The sequence below is a fragment of the Balaenoptera physalus genome (assembly GCF_965194825.1).
Source record: "Balaenoptera physalus genome assembly, chromosome: 16".
Taxonomy (NCBI): Eukaryota; Metazoa; Chordata; class Mammalia; order Artiodactyla; family Balaenopteridae; genus Balaenoptera; species Balaenoptera physalus.
In genome coordinates, this window is record NC_138898.1 from 78,243,508 (window position 1) to 78,258,551 (window position 15,044).

At 41.1% G+C, this 15,044-nt stretch overlaps 1 protein-coding gene across 11 annotated transcripts in view; it reads left to right on the forward strand.

The window, feature by feature from the left end:
* Positions 1-14,607, forward strand: part of RABGEF1 (RAB guanine nucleotide exchange factor 1) — a 90,054-nt gene extending 75,447 nt beyond the window's left edge. For 7 of the 11 annotated variants that reach the window (XM_082432323.1, XM_082432327.1, XM_082432333.1 and 4 more), the window contains 5 exons: positions 2,250-2,331; positions 3,223-3,355; positions 4,624-4,715; positions 9,469-9,725; positions 12,285-14,607. In XM_082432323.1, coding sequence (XP_082288449.1) covers positions 2,250-2,331; positions 3,223-3,355; positions 4,624-4,715; positions 9,469-9,725; positions 12,285-12,683 — 963 coding nt within the window. In that variant the 3' untranslated portion in view covers positions 12,684-14,607. The other 4 variants (XM_082432329.1, XM_082432328.1, XM_082432330.1 and 1 more) reach the window with 4 other exon arrangements.
* The last annotated feature ends 437 nt before the right edge of the window (positions 14,608-15,044 follow it).

The window sequence follows — 15,044 nt, forward strand, 5'->3', positions numbered from 1 at the left end:
ATATATATATATATATTCAATATGTAGAGAGATAGAGAAGAGAAAGAGAGCAGTGAAATAAACTAGGGATTCCAGAAATAAATTCAGTTTCTCAGGAGCAAATTATATGAGAATTGGAAAACAAAGGGGAACAGTATTGCTTTTTACTAATTGCCGCTGAAAAAGGGAAGTTTGTATGCAGATTATTTAAGGTCTGTTTTTCATACTATGAACCTTACATGCCAGCCAAATAAAAGAGCTAAGCAGGAAAAAACTTGGAAGAAAGCAGATTAAGATTTGTTTCACCTACAGAGAGGAGCTAAATTCAGCTGTTGAAGAATTGTTCTTAATGACCAGAGAAAGGTTTAACGGTATTAAAAAAACATTCAGGCAGTAACAAGTGTGCAGTCAAGGTGGTCGCAGAGCGCTCTGAGTGCCGTGAGGCCTGCAAAGTTATTTTGACCGAAGGAATGGAGGGCACCTTCTTAGAGGAGGCAAGATGTGGACTGAGCCTTCAAGGAGATAACTGTGGAACTTCCTTGGGCAGCTGTTGGAGGATTGGAGAGGAGTAAAAGTCATCTGGACAGAGAATAATTTCACAGTGTTAGAGAGGCGGGAAAACTAAATGCAGATTCTCAACAATAGGTAACCTGGCAGGGTAAGTGGGGACCAGATCATAAGATAAGACGATCAGTTGAGAAGAGAAAGATCAAACATGGGGAGAGCAGCTGAACTCCAGGTGAGAGATAATGAGGACCCAAACCAGGGAAGGATTGACGGGAGAGACACTGTGAAGGCAGATAGGCAAGGTTTGGTCACTGTCCCTCACCCCAAGGCATCTTTTCTAAGGTAGCCAAAGCATCAGGGTCTGCGTGCTTCATCAGGGCTTTATTGGCCCGTGTCATTGGCCTGTGCAGAGGTGGTCTGTGAGAAGCAGTCCTGTGGAATTTGTCTTGGGCCGTATTCATGCCCATCTGTGATGAAATCTTTATGAGAACCCTTGGAGAAATTCCTGATTTTGGTGTCAGAATTTCACCTGAAGAATTAGTTTGCTTTTACATTTTGGACACTCAGTTATGTGACTCTTCTCATCTTAGTGATGATTGCTAGAAAGTTTAGTTAGAGACAAATTTATGGGCTGACTTTTTGCTAACTTCTGTATCTTCAAGGAATACATTTTTGTGTTATCTTTCCTGGCTCTACTTTCTGTTTCTGTTTCTCTCCGTGTTTTGTTTTGTTTATCATTTTCTAGCTTATTGCGCTGAACTGTGTTTATCTTTTATACAGACTTCAGATATTCTTTGGAAGAAAGTATATGTGAATATATATATTTGTGTTACACGTATAAAATCAGTAAAACCAAATAAAAATGATAAAGCCCAGTGTTAGAGGGGCTGTGGAGAAACAAGCATACCTATGTAGCTAGTGACTGTACTTGGAGTTTCTGAGGGTTGTATGTCTAGCAATGGATATTTAGAGCTGTAAAGTTGTCCAGACTTATTAAGCTGTTAATGCTGCTTTTGAAAATGAATCACAAAGAAATAACCTAAAAGAAACAGTCTTCGCATAGTTGTTTATAGCTGCAATATGTAATTAGTGAAAAAAGGGAAAGAACCCTAATACACAGTGGTAGAAGTGGTTAAATAAATCGGGTAATATAATGGAATATTATAAAGCCGTCAGATAGTTAAGTAGGTTAGATAAATCAAAATGTACAGGGGCTTCCCTGGTGGCACAGTGGTTGAGAATCTGCCTGCCAATACAGGGGACATGGGTTCGAGCCCTGGTCTGGGAGGATCCCACATGCCGCAGAGCGACTAGGCCCGTGAGCCACAATTACTGAGCCTGCACGTCTGGAGCCTGTGCTCCGCAACAAGAGAGGCCACGATGGTGAGAGGCCCACGCACCGCGATGAGGAGTGGCCCCCACTTGCCGCAACTGGAGAAAGCCCTGGCACAGAAACGAAGACCCAACACAGCCAAAAATAAATAAATAAATAAATAAATAATTGTAAAAAAAATGTACATAAACATGCAAATTATCAAAATATGCATTGTACCCATATAAGAATGTGTATATACAGCAAAAAGAAGTGAGAGGTCATGGAATGTTGTAAATAATATTAATGGACAGGCTTTTCTCCCCTGCAGCATTAATTTAATTTGTAAGTACTTTTGAGATTAGTTCAAGGAGTGGGTTTTGTAAAATTTAGAGCTTTCCTCGTGATCTTTCTTCAGCTACTAAGCAGACTCTTTGTCCCTTTGTTTCAGGATTTCAGCATTGAGGAGCAGTCAGAGTGTACTCAGGATTTTTACCAGAATGTGGCTGAGAGAATGCAGACTCGTGGGAAAGGTGATACCTTGTTAGCCTGCCTTTGAGGGATTGCTGGTAGTCGCATAGGGCCTGCTGCTGAGTCTCTTAGCAGTTTCCCTCTTTCTCAAAAGCCTTGGTTGGTTTGCCTGCTCTGTTCTGTAAATTACTCCACTGACATTCAGGTAGCTGGTGTTATACTAGCAGTGTCTTTGAATACCACCATGTATATCATTCCAAGATAATTAAGCAATTGGATAATTTCTTGAGCAATGTTTAATAATTTCACTAGGGGTAGGGACAGATTAAAACCCCTTGGGAGGCTTCTAAATGAAACCCCCATCTTGGAATTGCCATCTTGGTGAGTCATTATTCATGACCATGTATTCCTCGTGTGAGTTGGGACAGGAAAGAAATTGAGAACCACTGGCCGTGCTTTAGGTTTTTAGGGATTCTTCTTGAATTTGACTTGCATTGATGTAGATTTTAGGGTGTACTTAGCGTACATGTATATCTGAGAAATCTGCCCTATATGTATACCTCAGAGCAACCCCTAAGGTTTCATAGGAAACCTCAGAAAAATGAAAGGGTGAGTCTTGCCAGCATTCGTCAGTCTTGGGAATTTCATGTGCTTTTCCGACGTAGCAGTAGGGAATGACCCATGCTGAGGTCTTCCCACTTGGCAGGGTGTACAGCTGTTAGGTCCTGCCAAACAGCTTAAGTTAGAAGTAGGGATTCTATAAAAGGCAGCCCCAAAAGTTGAGGTAATTTTTTAAAGGGTACTTTTTAATGTAACATCTTATACTTTTGTTTCTGAGTATATTTAATGTATTTCTGGTAAATTAGTTTTCTGCTACATTGAAAGTACTGTGAAAACATACTCTTAATTTTAAATGTTCATCCTTCATTCAAATATCCATTGGGGTATTTCAGTGCCTCCGGAAAGAGTTGAGAAGATAATGGATCAGATTGAAAAGTACATCATGACTCGTCTCTATAAATATGTGTTCTGTCCAGAAACTACTGATGATGAGAAGAAAGATCTCGCTATTCAAAAAAGGATCAGGTAGCTGATTGTTCTGCTTTTTCTTGTTATATTTACTACCTCCTGTTGGAAGAACACATTGCAGGAAAACACGACACTTGAGTTTCAAACCTTCAGAGCAAGTAACAGCTTAGGTACCTGCCATCCTTAGCATATAAACTCCTTTGTGGCGTCAGAAAGAAAAGGAATGTGGTAAATTGACAGGATGAAAAGGCTCAAGTCACCATCTTGCTTATTCATTTGAATCCAGGCAGCTTTAGATAAGAATCATGTTTGATATGTGAGACTGTTTACATCTCCAAAATCTCCAAGGAACAGGAGGAAATTTCATTGTTTTCTCACTTCACTGCACTAACTACCTTGTCAGGCAGGAAGCTGTGAGTATCCCTATCAAGGCAGTGTGTGTCGTTTTTCCTCATTCCTACCACGGGCGCTCGTGATTTGATTCAGCCATTCCTCCAGTCGCATCTTTCCTCTACCACTGGGTTGCTAACACTTTGCAAAGCACCCGCTCTTCCATGGCCAGAAGAGTGAGCCCCAGTGCTCTGCATTCCAATGGCAGCAAAACACTGAGGAAAGAGGCCGTCTACATGTGGGAACAGGGCCAGGCCTGAGCATGATGAGGTGCTTCTGGAGGAGAGGGGCCTAGCAATCGCAAATGGGGTTCCCAGACAGCGGGGCTGGTAGTTGGTAGCTTTGGACTTGATGGTGTCTCACCAGAAGTGAGGAGTTGATCTTGGGAAGATGGAAGGCAGAGCCAGAAGTAACTAGGTGGGCTTTGGACTGAGGTGCAGGGTGAGAGTGTTAGTCAAGCAAGTGGTGAGGATCAGCAGCAGAATCTCTGGAGCAAAGGTGCCATGTGGCCAGGAACCTCAGTGATTCAGGCAGAAGTGACACATGCTTGTTGACCTCTTGCTCAGGCTCTGGTGTGCCTCAGAAGTCGAGGGCAGAGCCGAAAAGGCAGCAGTTAGGACAGGGAGCAGCAGAGTCTTCTCAGACCCTCATTCTCCAGTATCAGGTGCTTTGCAGTCATACGGTAATCTCATTTCAACTGGTAAAATTGTCTTCTGCTTCCTTGTGATAAGTGCAGAAGAGAAGCCTCGTTTTAGGATTCCAGTTACTTCGGCCCATCAGCTGAGCTCCCAGTATGTGCGTGCGCCTAGGATTGCCTGGTTAGTCAGCGGTGCCCCATCCCCATTCCCTTAACTGAGGAAATGGCAAGATAATTGCTTACAGTCCGTCCTTGGAACTTGTTTTCACTGTCTCCCTCTCTCTCTCTCTCTTGGTAGAGCCCTGCACTGGGTTACACCTCAGATGCTTTGTGTCCCTGTTAATGAAGAAATTCCAGAAGTGTCTGACATGGTGGTGAAAGCAATTACAGGTCAGTGAAACAGAGCTTTTATATTTGGATGCTTTTCCCTTGAAGTTAGCATTTGGCTTTATAAATCTATACTTATTTCAGTGAGTAAAAAGACAGTGTTCCTAAAGTACTTTTAAAATACAAACTGCCAAAGCTATGTTGGAATGTGGTAAAAGTGATTTAAGAGTGTTAGTTTTATGAATTTGAAACATGCAGATTGGCAGGTAAACCACTTTCCCCCTTCATTTTCCATGACTTATTTCTTGAGCATTGAACTAAAGTCAAATACAGCTAGGGTAAATTTCTTAAAACTCAGTTGCATTTATATATTCAAAATAATTTTGAGAGGTGGAATTGGTGAGGTAGGGTCATCCCCAAGCTAGAGCTATATATTAAAATGATGCCTCTAGGGACTTACCTGGTGGCGCAGTGGTTAAGACTCTGCCCTCCCAATGCAGGCGGCCCAGGTTCGATCCCTGGTCGGGGAACTAGATGCCACATGCATGCTGCAGCTAAGAGTTCGCATGCCACAACTAAGGAGCCCTCAAGCCGCCACTAAGGAGCCCATGTGCCGCAACTAAGACCCAGCACAACTAAATAAATTAAAAAAAAAAAAAAAATATATATATATATATATATATATATATATATATTTTAAAGAAATCTAAGAAATCTTTGTCTATGACAAGATCATAAAGTTTAAAAAAAAATGATGCCTCTAATTGGTTCATCAGAGATGTGCTTTGAATTACTTTTCTGGTTTGTTCAAGAAGTAAATGAAGTGCCCTAAATCGATGTGGCTCTGACATTCTGGACAGGTCCAGGCATCTAATAAGGCTTCTGTTTCTTATTCATGAGAGTAATCCAGCAGAAGTGCAATACAAAAGTTTAAAAAAAAGAAAACAAAAAAACAAACAAAAAAAAACCTCCTAATGGAGAAGACATCCAACTTGCCCAACTTCTTAATTAAGGAGAAGAGTTGGAAAGACTTGCTGCTTTAGAGACTGTTAATGAAATCCTGCTGGGAAGGAGAGCAGGCCAGCTGATGTTAGCCGTGCTGGAGGCGCGCCATTAAGTAGGCTCCGCTGGTTTTCAGAACCAGAGACTCAAGTTACGGGAAGAAATGGGGGTTTGCTTAACATACTCTCAGGGTTGGAAGGGAGGTGAGGCTGTCACAGAAACTTAGCTTCAAGGCCCCTTTAGGGACTGAATTATCTCTGGTTAACATGATTCTTCCACTTTCTCAGGTTCTGCTTCTCTTTGTACGTCTTTGCATTTCAGCTCTCATTAAGAAATGAATTATTTTCTGTATTTCCCTGTGTAGGGTTTAATTGGCCTCACTAAATACTGTCCACTTTGTTGTTCAGAGCTTTTCTTCTAGGCTACTCATGGGTCCCATGAATGACTACTTTGGGTCAAGACCCACCTCCAACACCACCTTTTGCTCAGGGAACATCCATAAGAGATCAGAGATGAAGCCTGAAACTTGTACTTAAGTTTTCCCCAAAAAATGGTTCTGAAGAACCTAGGGGCAGGACAGGAATAAAGACACAGACGTAAAGAATGGACTTGAGGACACGGGGAGGGGGAAAGGTAAGCTGGGATGAAGTGAGAGAGTAGCACTGACATGTATACACTACCAAATGTAAAATAGATAGTTAGTGGGAAGCAGCTGCATAGCACAGGGAGATCAGCTCCGTGCTTTGTGACCCCTCTAGGTGGTCACAAAGCATGGAGGGTGGGAGGGAGATAGGGAGGGGGGGTGAGAGACGCAAGAGGAAGGAGATATGGGGATATATGTACACATATAGCTGATTCACTTTGTTGTACAGCAGAAACTAACACACCATTGTAAAGCAACTATACTCCAATAAAGATGTTAAAAAAAAGAATTTGAGAGGTGGAACTTTTCTCTTGAGGCATCTAAGACGGTGTTTCAAGAGATCTTTTGATAGTAAAAATACAGCCACAAAATTTTAAAAGCCTTCTTACTCTCTCATCTTAGCCCCCTCTTCTTGCCAGTCCAAGTGCAGACACATTCTGTCTCTGAGGACCAAAGTTTATATGATCACTTTCCTCCTACTCTAAACTTGTCAGCCTTAGAAAGGACAGTCTGTAACAACGGTCTTAAATATGGAGATAATCAGTGAAATTTCTCCAAATTGTCCTGTGTGCTACTAATCAGGACTGTCAGTTTTGTTTATAAATACACTGAGCTGAGGCCTTTGCCATTTCTGTTGACCTCTGTCTTCTCGTGGGTAGAACCCCCGGATGCTACTAAATATCCTGCAGTGCACAGGACAGTCCACTACGACAGGATTATCCAGCCCAGATGTCAGTAGTGCCCAGGCTGACTGACCTAGAAGTACAGCCTACTTCGTTTTCAAAGCCCCAGTAAAGATAAGCCTGGACGTCTGCTAAGATAGAGCACCCACACTCAACCCTGTCTTTCCTTCTAACTAAAAGCCCTGAACAGAAGGTGCAAAGCAGTATCTGAGGACTGAAAAGTAAATAATAGCAGGTAGATTGGGAAGGGAAGGTCATTACTAGAGGAACAACTAATACAGTGGTGAGTTTCCTGTTTTGTTTACTTTTCTTTCCATGTCTCCTAGTTTAGACTTCAGCGCAGTGCAAATCATGGAACTGCTCATTGGGGTGGGCGATCCAAAAACAAAAAGAAACTTCTCTCAGACTAAAGGATACTTAGGAAGGGTGGTGTTCACTACAAGATGAAGAGTGTGGGAGAAATCCCTTGGGTTTTCCCCTGTATTCTCCTTCCTTTTCCTTCTGTTCTCTTCCTTTTTACACTACTGGCCCTGCTCCTTGGCAGTGGCAGCTACACATGCATCCAGATAAAAAGTACAGATAGGCCTCGGAGATACTGCGGGTTCGGTTCCCGACCACTGCAATAAAGCAAATATCGCAATAAAGTGAGTCACACGAATTTTTTGGTTTCCCAGTGCAAAAAATAAAAGTTAGGTTTACACTATACTGTAGTCTGTTCAGTGTGCAGTAGCATTATGTCTTAAAAAACAATATACATACCTTAATTAAAAAATACTTTATTGCTAAAAATGCCAAAGCAGTTACTATGATAACGTCAAAGATCATAGATCATGATAGCAAATATAATAGTAATGAAAAGGTTCGAAATATGCAAGAATTACCAAAATGTGACACAGAGACATGAAGTGAGCAAATGCTGTTGGAAAAATGGTGCTGAGAGGCTTGCTTGACGCAGGTTGCCACAAACCTTCAATCTGTAAAAAAACACAATATCTGTGAAGCGCAATAACATGACGTATGCCTGTAATTCACATTTCATTCATTTTAAAACTTAAAGAATAAAGATTAATGAGAAAATGGTGAAATGTTTGAAATAGAGAATGAAAACCAACAGTAAAAGGCAGAAGGCTAAATAGGGTGAAAATGGTATAAAAAATATACATTTCCCCAGATCTTTTTGGTAATAAGTTCTATTTAAATAGAAAAAGAAAAAGAAATAGACTGAGACATAGTAACAATAATTACAGCCCAGAATTAAAAGATTAAAGGAACTAAACAATAAAACAAACAAAAATTGTATCATTCATACAGTAGACAGGTAAGTGGGGGAATAGAGATATTAATAAGTTACAGTAAGGCCTCTGCACTGTCCCGTGTTCCTGTCCCACACACATTAGTCTTCCATGGCTGGTGGTCCTGTGAGGGTTTCCCCAGGTAGCTGACCTCGGGGATGAGAGCTAAGAGCAGAAAGAACTTTGGCGTGCACCACCATCCCACGTAAATCTGCGACTTATATTCCTGCTAATGGCAAGCAATTGGTGTCAAATTAAGCTGCCTCAGCTCTTTTCTTTCATGATGTTCTGGACTGCGACAGACGTGTCCGTCTCAGAGGCACGCGCCTGCCCTCCTCTTGTGTTGTGCTGACGGTGCTGAGTTTGTACTTGATCATTCCTCATGGCCTCCTAGACTTTGTGACAAAGAATGAACTTACAAGAGCCCACCATTTGGACTTAGTGGTAGTTAAGGGCACTGAAATAATTTTTTTCTGAGAGAAATAAAATATTGTTTATGAGGTTAAGTGTATACCCATGCTCATCCTCTCTGCTAACCAGCAGGTTATAAGTGTCATAAAGGTGTTGTAGATACTCGTTGCTAGTGGAGATTTACATGCCGTGAGGACTGGCCTCCATGGACCTCCATGTGATGGATTTCAGCTGCTTGCACTTTGATATCCAGTACAGAGATGCCTTGTATCAATATAATAGCCACATTTCTAAAAAGCATTATGCAAATGAGGCCTTCTAAACTGCGTTTTACAATGTATTAAGAGGAAAAAAAACAGTAAAGAGACTCTGCTTATTTCTCTGTGGAGCTCATAAACACTTTACCATCATGATTAAAAGAATGGGCTTTAGAGTCAGATAGACTTGGCTTCAAATCCCCCCTATGTCCCTTTTCATTGTATGATCTTGGGCAAATCACTGAACCTTTCTGAACCTCAGTTCCCGTAATAATAATAGTGCACATGCATAATCTGGGGATGGAGAGAAATACGCTTGCAGAGCACAGTGAGTAGGGCCTGGCTCATCGTCAGTGTGGGCTAGTGTCTACTGTTGTTACAGTCTGAGTGTTTCGTACACTAAGTTAACTGGTGGAGAAGGGGTTAGTGAGGGTGCCTCTGTAACTTAATAGATAAGATATGATTATTCTGATGCCTCTTTGATGTAAGGACTTTCTCACTGGAAGCAGCATCTTTTCTCCTCTACAGATATCATTGAAATGGATTCGAAGCGTGTGCCCCGGGATAAGTTGGCCTGCATCACCAAGTGCAGCAAGCACATCTTCAATGCCATCAAGATCACCAAGAACGAGCCAGCTTCAGCTGATGACTTCTTACCCACTCTCATCTACATTGTTTTGAAGGGCAACCCCCCACGCCTTCAGTCCAATATCCAGTATATCACCCGCTTCTGCAACCCAAGCCGATTGATGACCGGAGAGGATGGCTACTATTTCACCAACCTGGTGAGTATTTGGTTTCTTGGTGTTGCGGAGAAGAACCAAGAAGGTATTTATTTTAAGGATGTGACAGGTCACTCACAGGCCTGTGACACATTAGTGCTCCTGAGTTGAGGGGTCAGCATAGCTGAGGATGCTTGCTTGGTGTCACAGAGCACATGTGACCAGGCCATGCACACATGCCACCTCCTGGGACTTGGCCATTGTGGTTCCCCTACAGGACACATGACGGCCACACTGAGGAGTCTCTGCTGCTGCTGGGCATTTGCTCTCTGGGCTCCTGGGTGTCAGAGCCATTCACTTAGTTGGTTGTTTCAGCCATGAATAAGTCAGATCTTGGACTGATTCCTTTATTAAAAGACTTAATATTTATTTTTTGTTTTATTTTTACAAGTTACATCTTAAAACTGAATACTGAGATATTTTAAGAAAGCATCAGGTTAGAGGATGTGAAATGATTTTCAGCTATTGTTTTTTTACAGTGCTAATTAACTCTAGGCAGAACAGTAGTAAAGTATGCACAGCTAAGTCATAAGGCAGAATACTTCCTTTTACTGACCGCTGGATTACTGCCTGTTTGCTTTAGACTAGATTTATTGTCAAGCCAGTGAATTTGAGCCTCGAGACACCCTGTGTTCTCTGTTTCCTGTGCTGGAAGTTGTACAGGGTGATAGGTAGGCCGGGGAGGCCAGGTTACATAAGGAAGCATTTCTGGTGAATTGTCTAAAAAAGATGGGTACTTGAATCACCTACACTCTGCAGCTTCCCAGCCCCCTGACCTACAGCCTTAACTGTGTTTGCATCTTCTTTCTTCATCCTTTTCTTGCCTGACTCAGAGTCTGGCTTCTAGTCCCACTGCCCCAATGAAACTGCTGTGGCAAAAGTAAAAAATCTGCCAGTTGCCAAATCCCATGGGAACTCTCAGTTTCACTTCACTTCTTTAACACTCCTTATGACTCCTTCCTTCTGGAACTTGTCATGTGCCTTGGCTTCCACAATTCCACTTCATTTTCCTGGGCTCTTCTTAGGCCTCATGTCCTCCACTTCCCCTCGAATGTGTTATTCCCTGGGGTTCTGTCCTCTGTGCATCTCTCTCCCTAGACTGTCTCCTCTGGTCGTAATTCTGCCGGTCACCTGTACAGTGAGGACCTGCAGGTCACCTGTTTTGACCTCACACTGAGCTCCACTCCCAGCTGTTTATCGTGCCTCAGATTTAATTTGTTCAAAACTGAAACTGCTTTCCCATCAAATGTTTCTTTCTTTTCCAATATACACTATCTCCATTAGTGGCAGTACCGCACATCTGCTCCCCTAAGCCAGGAATGTTAGAATCGTCTTCGATGCCTCCTCTTTCCAGATAACAGGCTGCAGCGATTCCACACACATAGTGTGAGCCCATGGGGCAGGGTCACATGGGCACATTCTCATCAGATGGGTCTGTTGAAATAGATTTGCTAAATATTCTTTAAGGAGGTGATTTGCTTTTTTATGAATAATAAGGTAAGATCCCATGAATGCGTTTCTCAGAAGAAGTTCTGAGAGCTGCCTGTTTTCTCCTGTTTATAGTGCATGTTTTTCTTATGAAAATAGCTTTTTGAAAAAAAGTGTGTAAATGGTATGTGCTGCTTGTAGAAAAATTTAATTAATATAAGAAAGTATAACTACCATGTCTGTGTCACTCAACATTTGCATTTGTTGTACTAATAATTGCTACCATTTATTCATTGCTTACTACAGACCTATGAGCTAAGCATGTTACATGTGTTATGTTGTTTAATTCTCACAATAAATCTGGGTGGTATTTCCCCCATTTTACAGATGCAGAAACCACAGAGAGCTAAGGTAACTTTTCTAGGGTCACACAACTCTGGGCTGTCAAAGTGACAGAGGTGGCAATTCACTCAGGCTGTCTGATTTCTAAGCTTATTCTTTTAACCGTTTGTTGTTAAAATATCTCTGAGGACCAGAGATCTGTGTGCCACACCAGTACCTGAGGGCATGCTCAGTGGCTGGCCGTGCACTGGGTGGGCCTTGTGGAGCTGGCACGGCCAGCGAAGGGCCTTACGGGGCATGGCCCCCAGATCCTTGGCCCTGGAGCTCCTGGCCACAACAGGGATTCCTCTGCCCTGCAGCATGGCAGGGAAGCAGAGAGCCTCTGACCTCAAGGAACCACACAGGAAACTCTGTGATAACCATTGCAGAACAAATACTGAAGGTGCCGCTTCAAATATTTCACTCTGTACAAGACCCTAGGACCTGCAAACAACCCAAGGAGAGGATGGAGTTTCTGACAGACTCGATGAAGATGACAATTAGATTTAATTTTTTTTTTTTTTAAGGAAGAAATGTATTATTGCAGATGGGAGTATAAAGGAAACAACATGAGTGGCTATGAGTTGGTAATTTTTGAAGCTCAAGTCCATGGAGGCTCATGAGATTATTTTGTCAACTTTTGATTCTGTTTTAAATTCTCCATAATAAAAGGATTTTTAACATTCTATTTGAATATTTGTAGCTTTCCTCATACAACTATAATAAATAACATTCTCTTCTTTATATTTATAGTGTTGTGCCGTGGCTTTCATTGAGAAATTAGATGCTCAATCTTTGAATTTAAGTCAGGAAGATTTTGATCGATACATGTCTGGCCAGACTTCTCCCAGGAAGCAGGAATCTGAGAATTGGTCTCCTGATGCTTGTTTAGGTGTTAAGCAGATGTATAAGAATTTGGATCTCCTGTCTCAATTGAATGAACGGCAGGAAAGGATTATGAATGAAGCCAAGAAGCTTGAGAAAGACCTAATAGATTGGACGGATGGAATCGCAAAAGAGGTTCAAGACATTGTTGAGAAATACCCGCTTGAAATTAGGCCCCCAAATCAGTCTTTAGCATCTATTGACTCTGAAAATGTTGAAAATGATAAACTTCCTCCACCGTTGCAACCTCAGGTTTATGCAGGATGATGAAAATTTACATGGATAGTATTTATTTGAGCCTAAATTATAGCCAGCCCTTACTACAGTCCACTGATTGGGGTCTAGAGTATAACTTAATTGCTTATAAATATCAGAGCATTTTTAAAGGTACAGTTTGTGGGGATTGTTTTGTTCATTTTGTTTTGTTTTTCCTGTCTGGGGAGACTTAGTAAAAAAGTACTATTTATTTGAGTCACTGAATAGATTCATTTAAGACTTGTTTGAAAGTTTTGTCTGTAAATCTGTTTTTTCTCCATGATTTTCCTACGTGCTTTCTCTGTGGCATTCAGTGTGTTTTGGATTTGGTTAAATAATTGCCTTTTAAAGGATAAAACAAATGAATGCTACAAAAATGTATGTTTAAGAAAATACAACGGTACCACTGTTCTACAGTTTGAAATAATTTTATAATTGTAAAGATAGAAGATATATTGCTAAGTAAATATGTAAAATTGTAAATATGTAAAAAAAAAAAAAAGGAATGGTGTCTGCTGTGCATGGCATGTCATGTGTTAATTTTTTTTTTTTTTAGTTTAAAATGAAGTATATTGAATGTTTGCCTTTAACACCATTTTATTTGGTTTGCCCCACTAAAATGAATCTAGAAATATTTAGACATACTCCCCTAAAATGTTAACTCCATCGTTACAATGCGTTAGCCCTAACTTTGAGGTCCTGTACAGAGAATGTGACACTGTTGAGGTTGAGGACACTTTTCAGGTCATATAAAGTTACTGAAGTAACTTGTCAATTGAAGGTTGAACCGTGCTTTCGGCACCTCTTTGCTCCTTTCATTCAACAAATATTTACTGAGCTCTTGGTAAGGGAGGTGGCCCTGGGTCTGGGTCAGAAGACAGGACTGAATAGGTCTCTGCAGATGAGAGCTGATGGGGAATCCCTCTGAGCTTTACAGTGCAGGGGGGCCTTTCTGCCTCCATGGTGTAATTTTGATTTTATGGACAACCCAGACACACATCATATAAGCCTCTTTCAGGATTTCTCAACCTCAGTAGTACTTGGAGCCTGAGGACTTCTTTGTTTGAGTGCCGCCCCATGCACTGCAGGGTGTTTAGCGGTGTCCCTGGCCTCTACACCCACTAGATGCTAGTAGCAACCCCCCCAGTTGTGAAAAATCGTCTCCAGACATTGCCAAAGGTCTCCTGGGGGACAGAATTGCCCCCAGTTAGGAACTACTGATCTACTTTGTAAGCAAAGGAGTTTTCCTCCTGGTGGGTAATATGATGTAACCAAAGAATATTGCACCAAATGCACAGTATAACGTGAACTGATAGCTGATTCAGTGAGGCTCTACAGCCCCTGGCAGCGTGGAACCTTTTCTAATCCTAATGGAACCTTTCATAACCTAAATACACCATTATGATCCTCCTTGCATTCAGTGATTTCTACAGATTGTCAGTGTACCTGTGAAATTGTAATTCCCAGGGCACCATTTTTGAACAAGATCACATCACACGAGCAGTTAAGAAAGCTTCCTTTGCTTTTCCAGTATCTTTCTAATGGTGTACCACAAATCTGTAGTGCAGTAGTTTTGGAATAAAACGGGGGGTGGGTATAAAACTTTTTACCCTTTACTTAAATTAACGTATAAAATCCATCACGTTGACACATCTATTGTCCTAAAGCACTGAAGACATGAAGCAGTTAACTGAGTCAGCTGATTGCCAAGCTGACTTGGAATGTAATGAGTTACCATCAAATAAGGGGAGAATCTGCTCACAGAAACCTGGGCCCAGATGGTCTTCGTAGAAAGCTTTCCTCTTTTTTCTTTTCTATGTACTTTCTAGGTGCTAATCCAGGTATACACACTCTTAATTCTCCTGGGAATATACCGTTCTTTTAGTCGTTGTACATTATGTTTGTTAAATAAAATGCATATCAGCCTCCCCAAAAAGCTGTCTTCTTTTGACTTCTTGCCTATGTTTAAAGTAAATTGTTGAATTGGTTTTTTTGTATATATCTCATATTGGTTGAGTTCTTCATATTTGGACTCTTATATTTCTCTTAAGTTAGCATCAGTACTATGGCCAGAGTTTCTGTTTTCTCAACAAGAAAGTATTGATATTTTATGTACTATAAATGTGATTAGAATAAACTTTTGGAACAGAAGTCCTTATCAATAAAGTTTCCTGATCCATTCCTCTTCCAAATAGGTTAATTCTTGGTTCTTCATCTTAGGAAAATATACATTATTAATATTCTCATGTTATAAAGGTTTCCCTTTTAAGCCACAGCCATCATTATCATACTTAAAAATGAAACAGACATTAAATTAATTAAAATTAAGAACAAGAGAAGGATGTTTGCTGTCACTACAATTAGCCTTTTTCT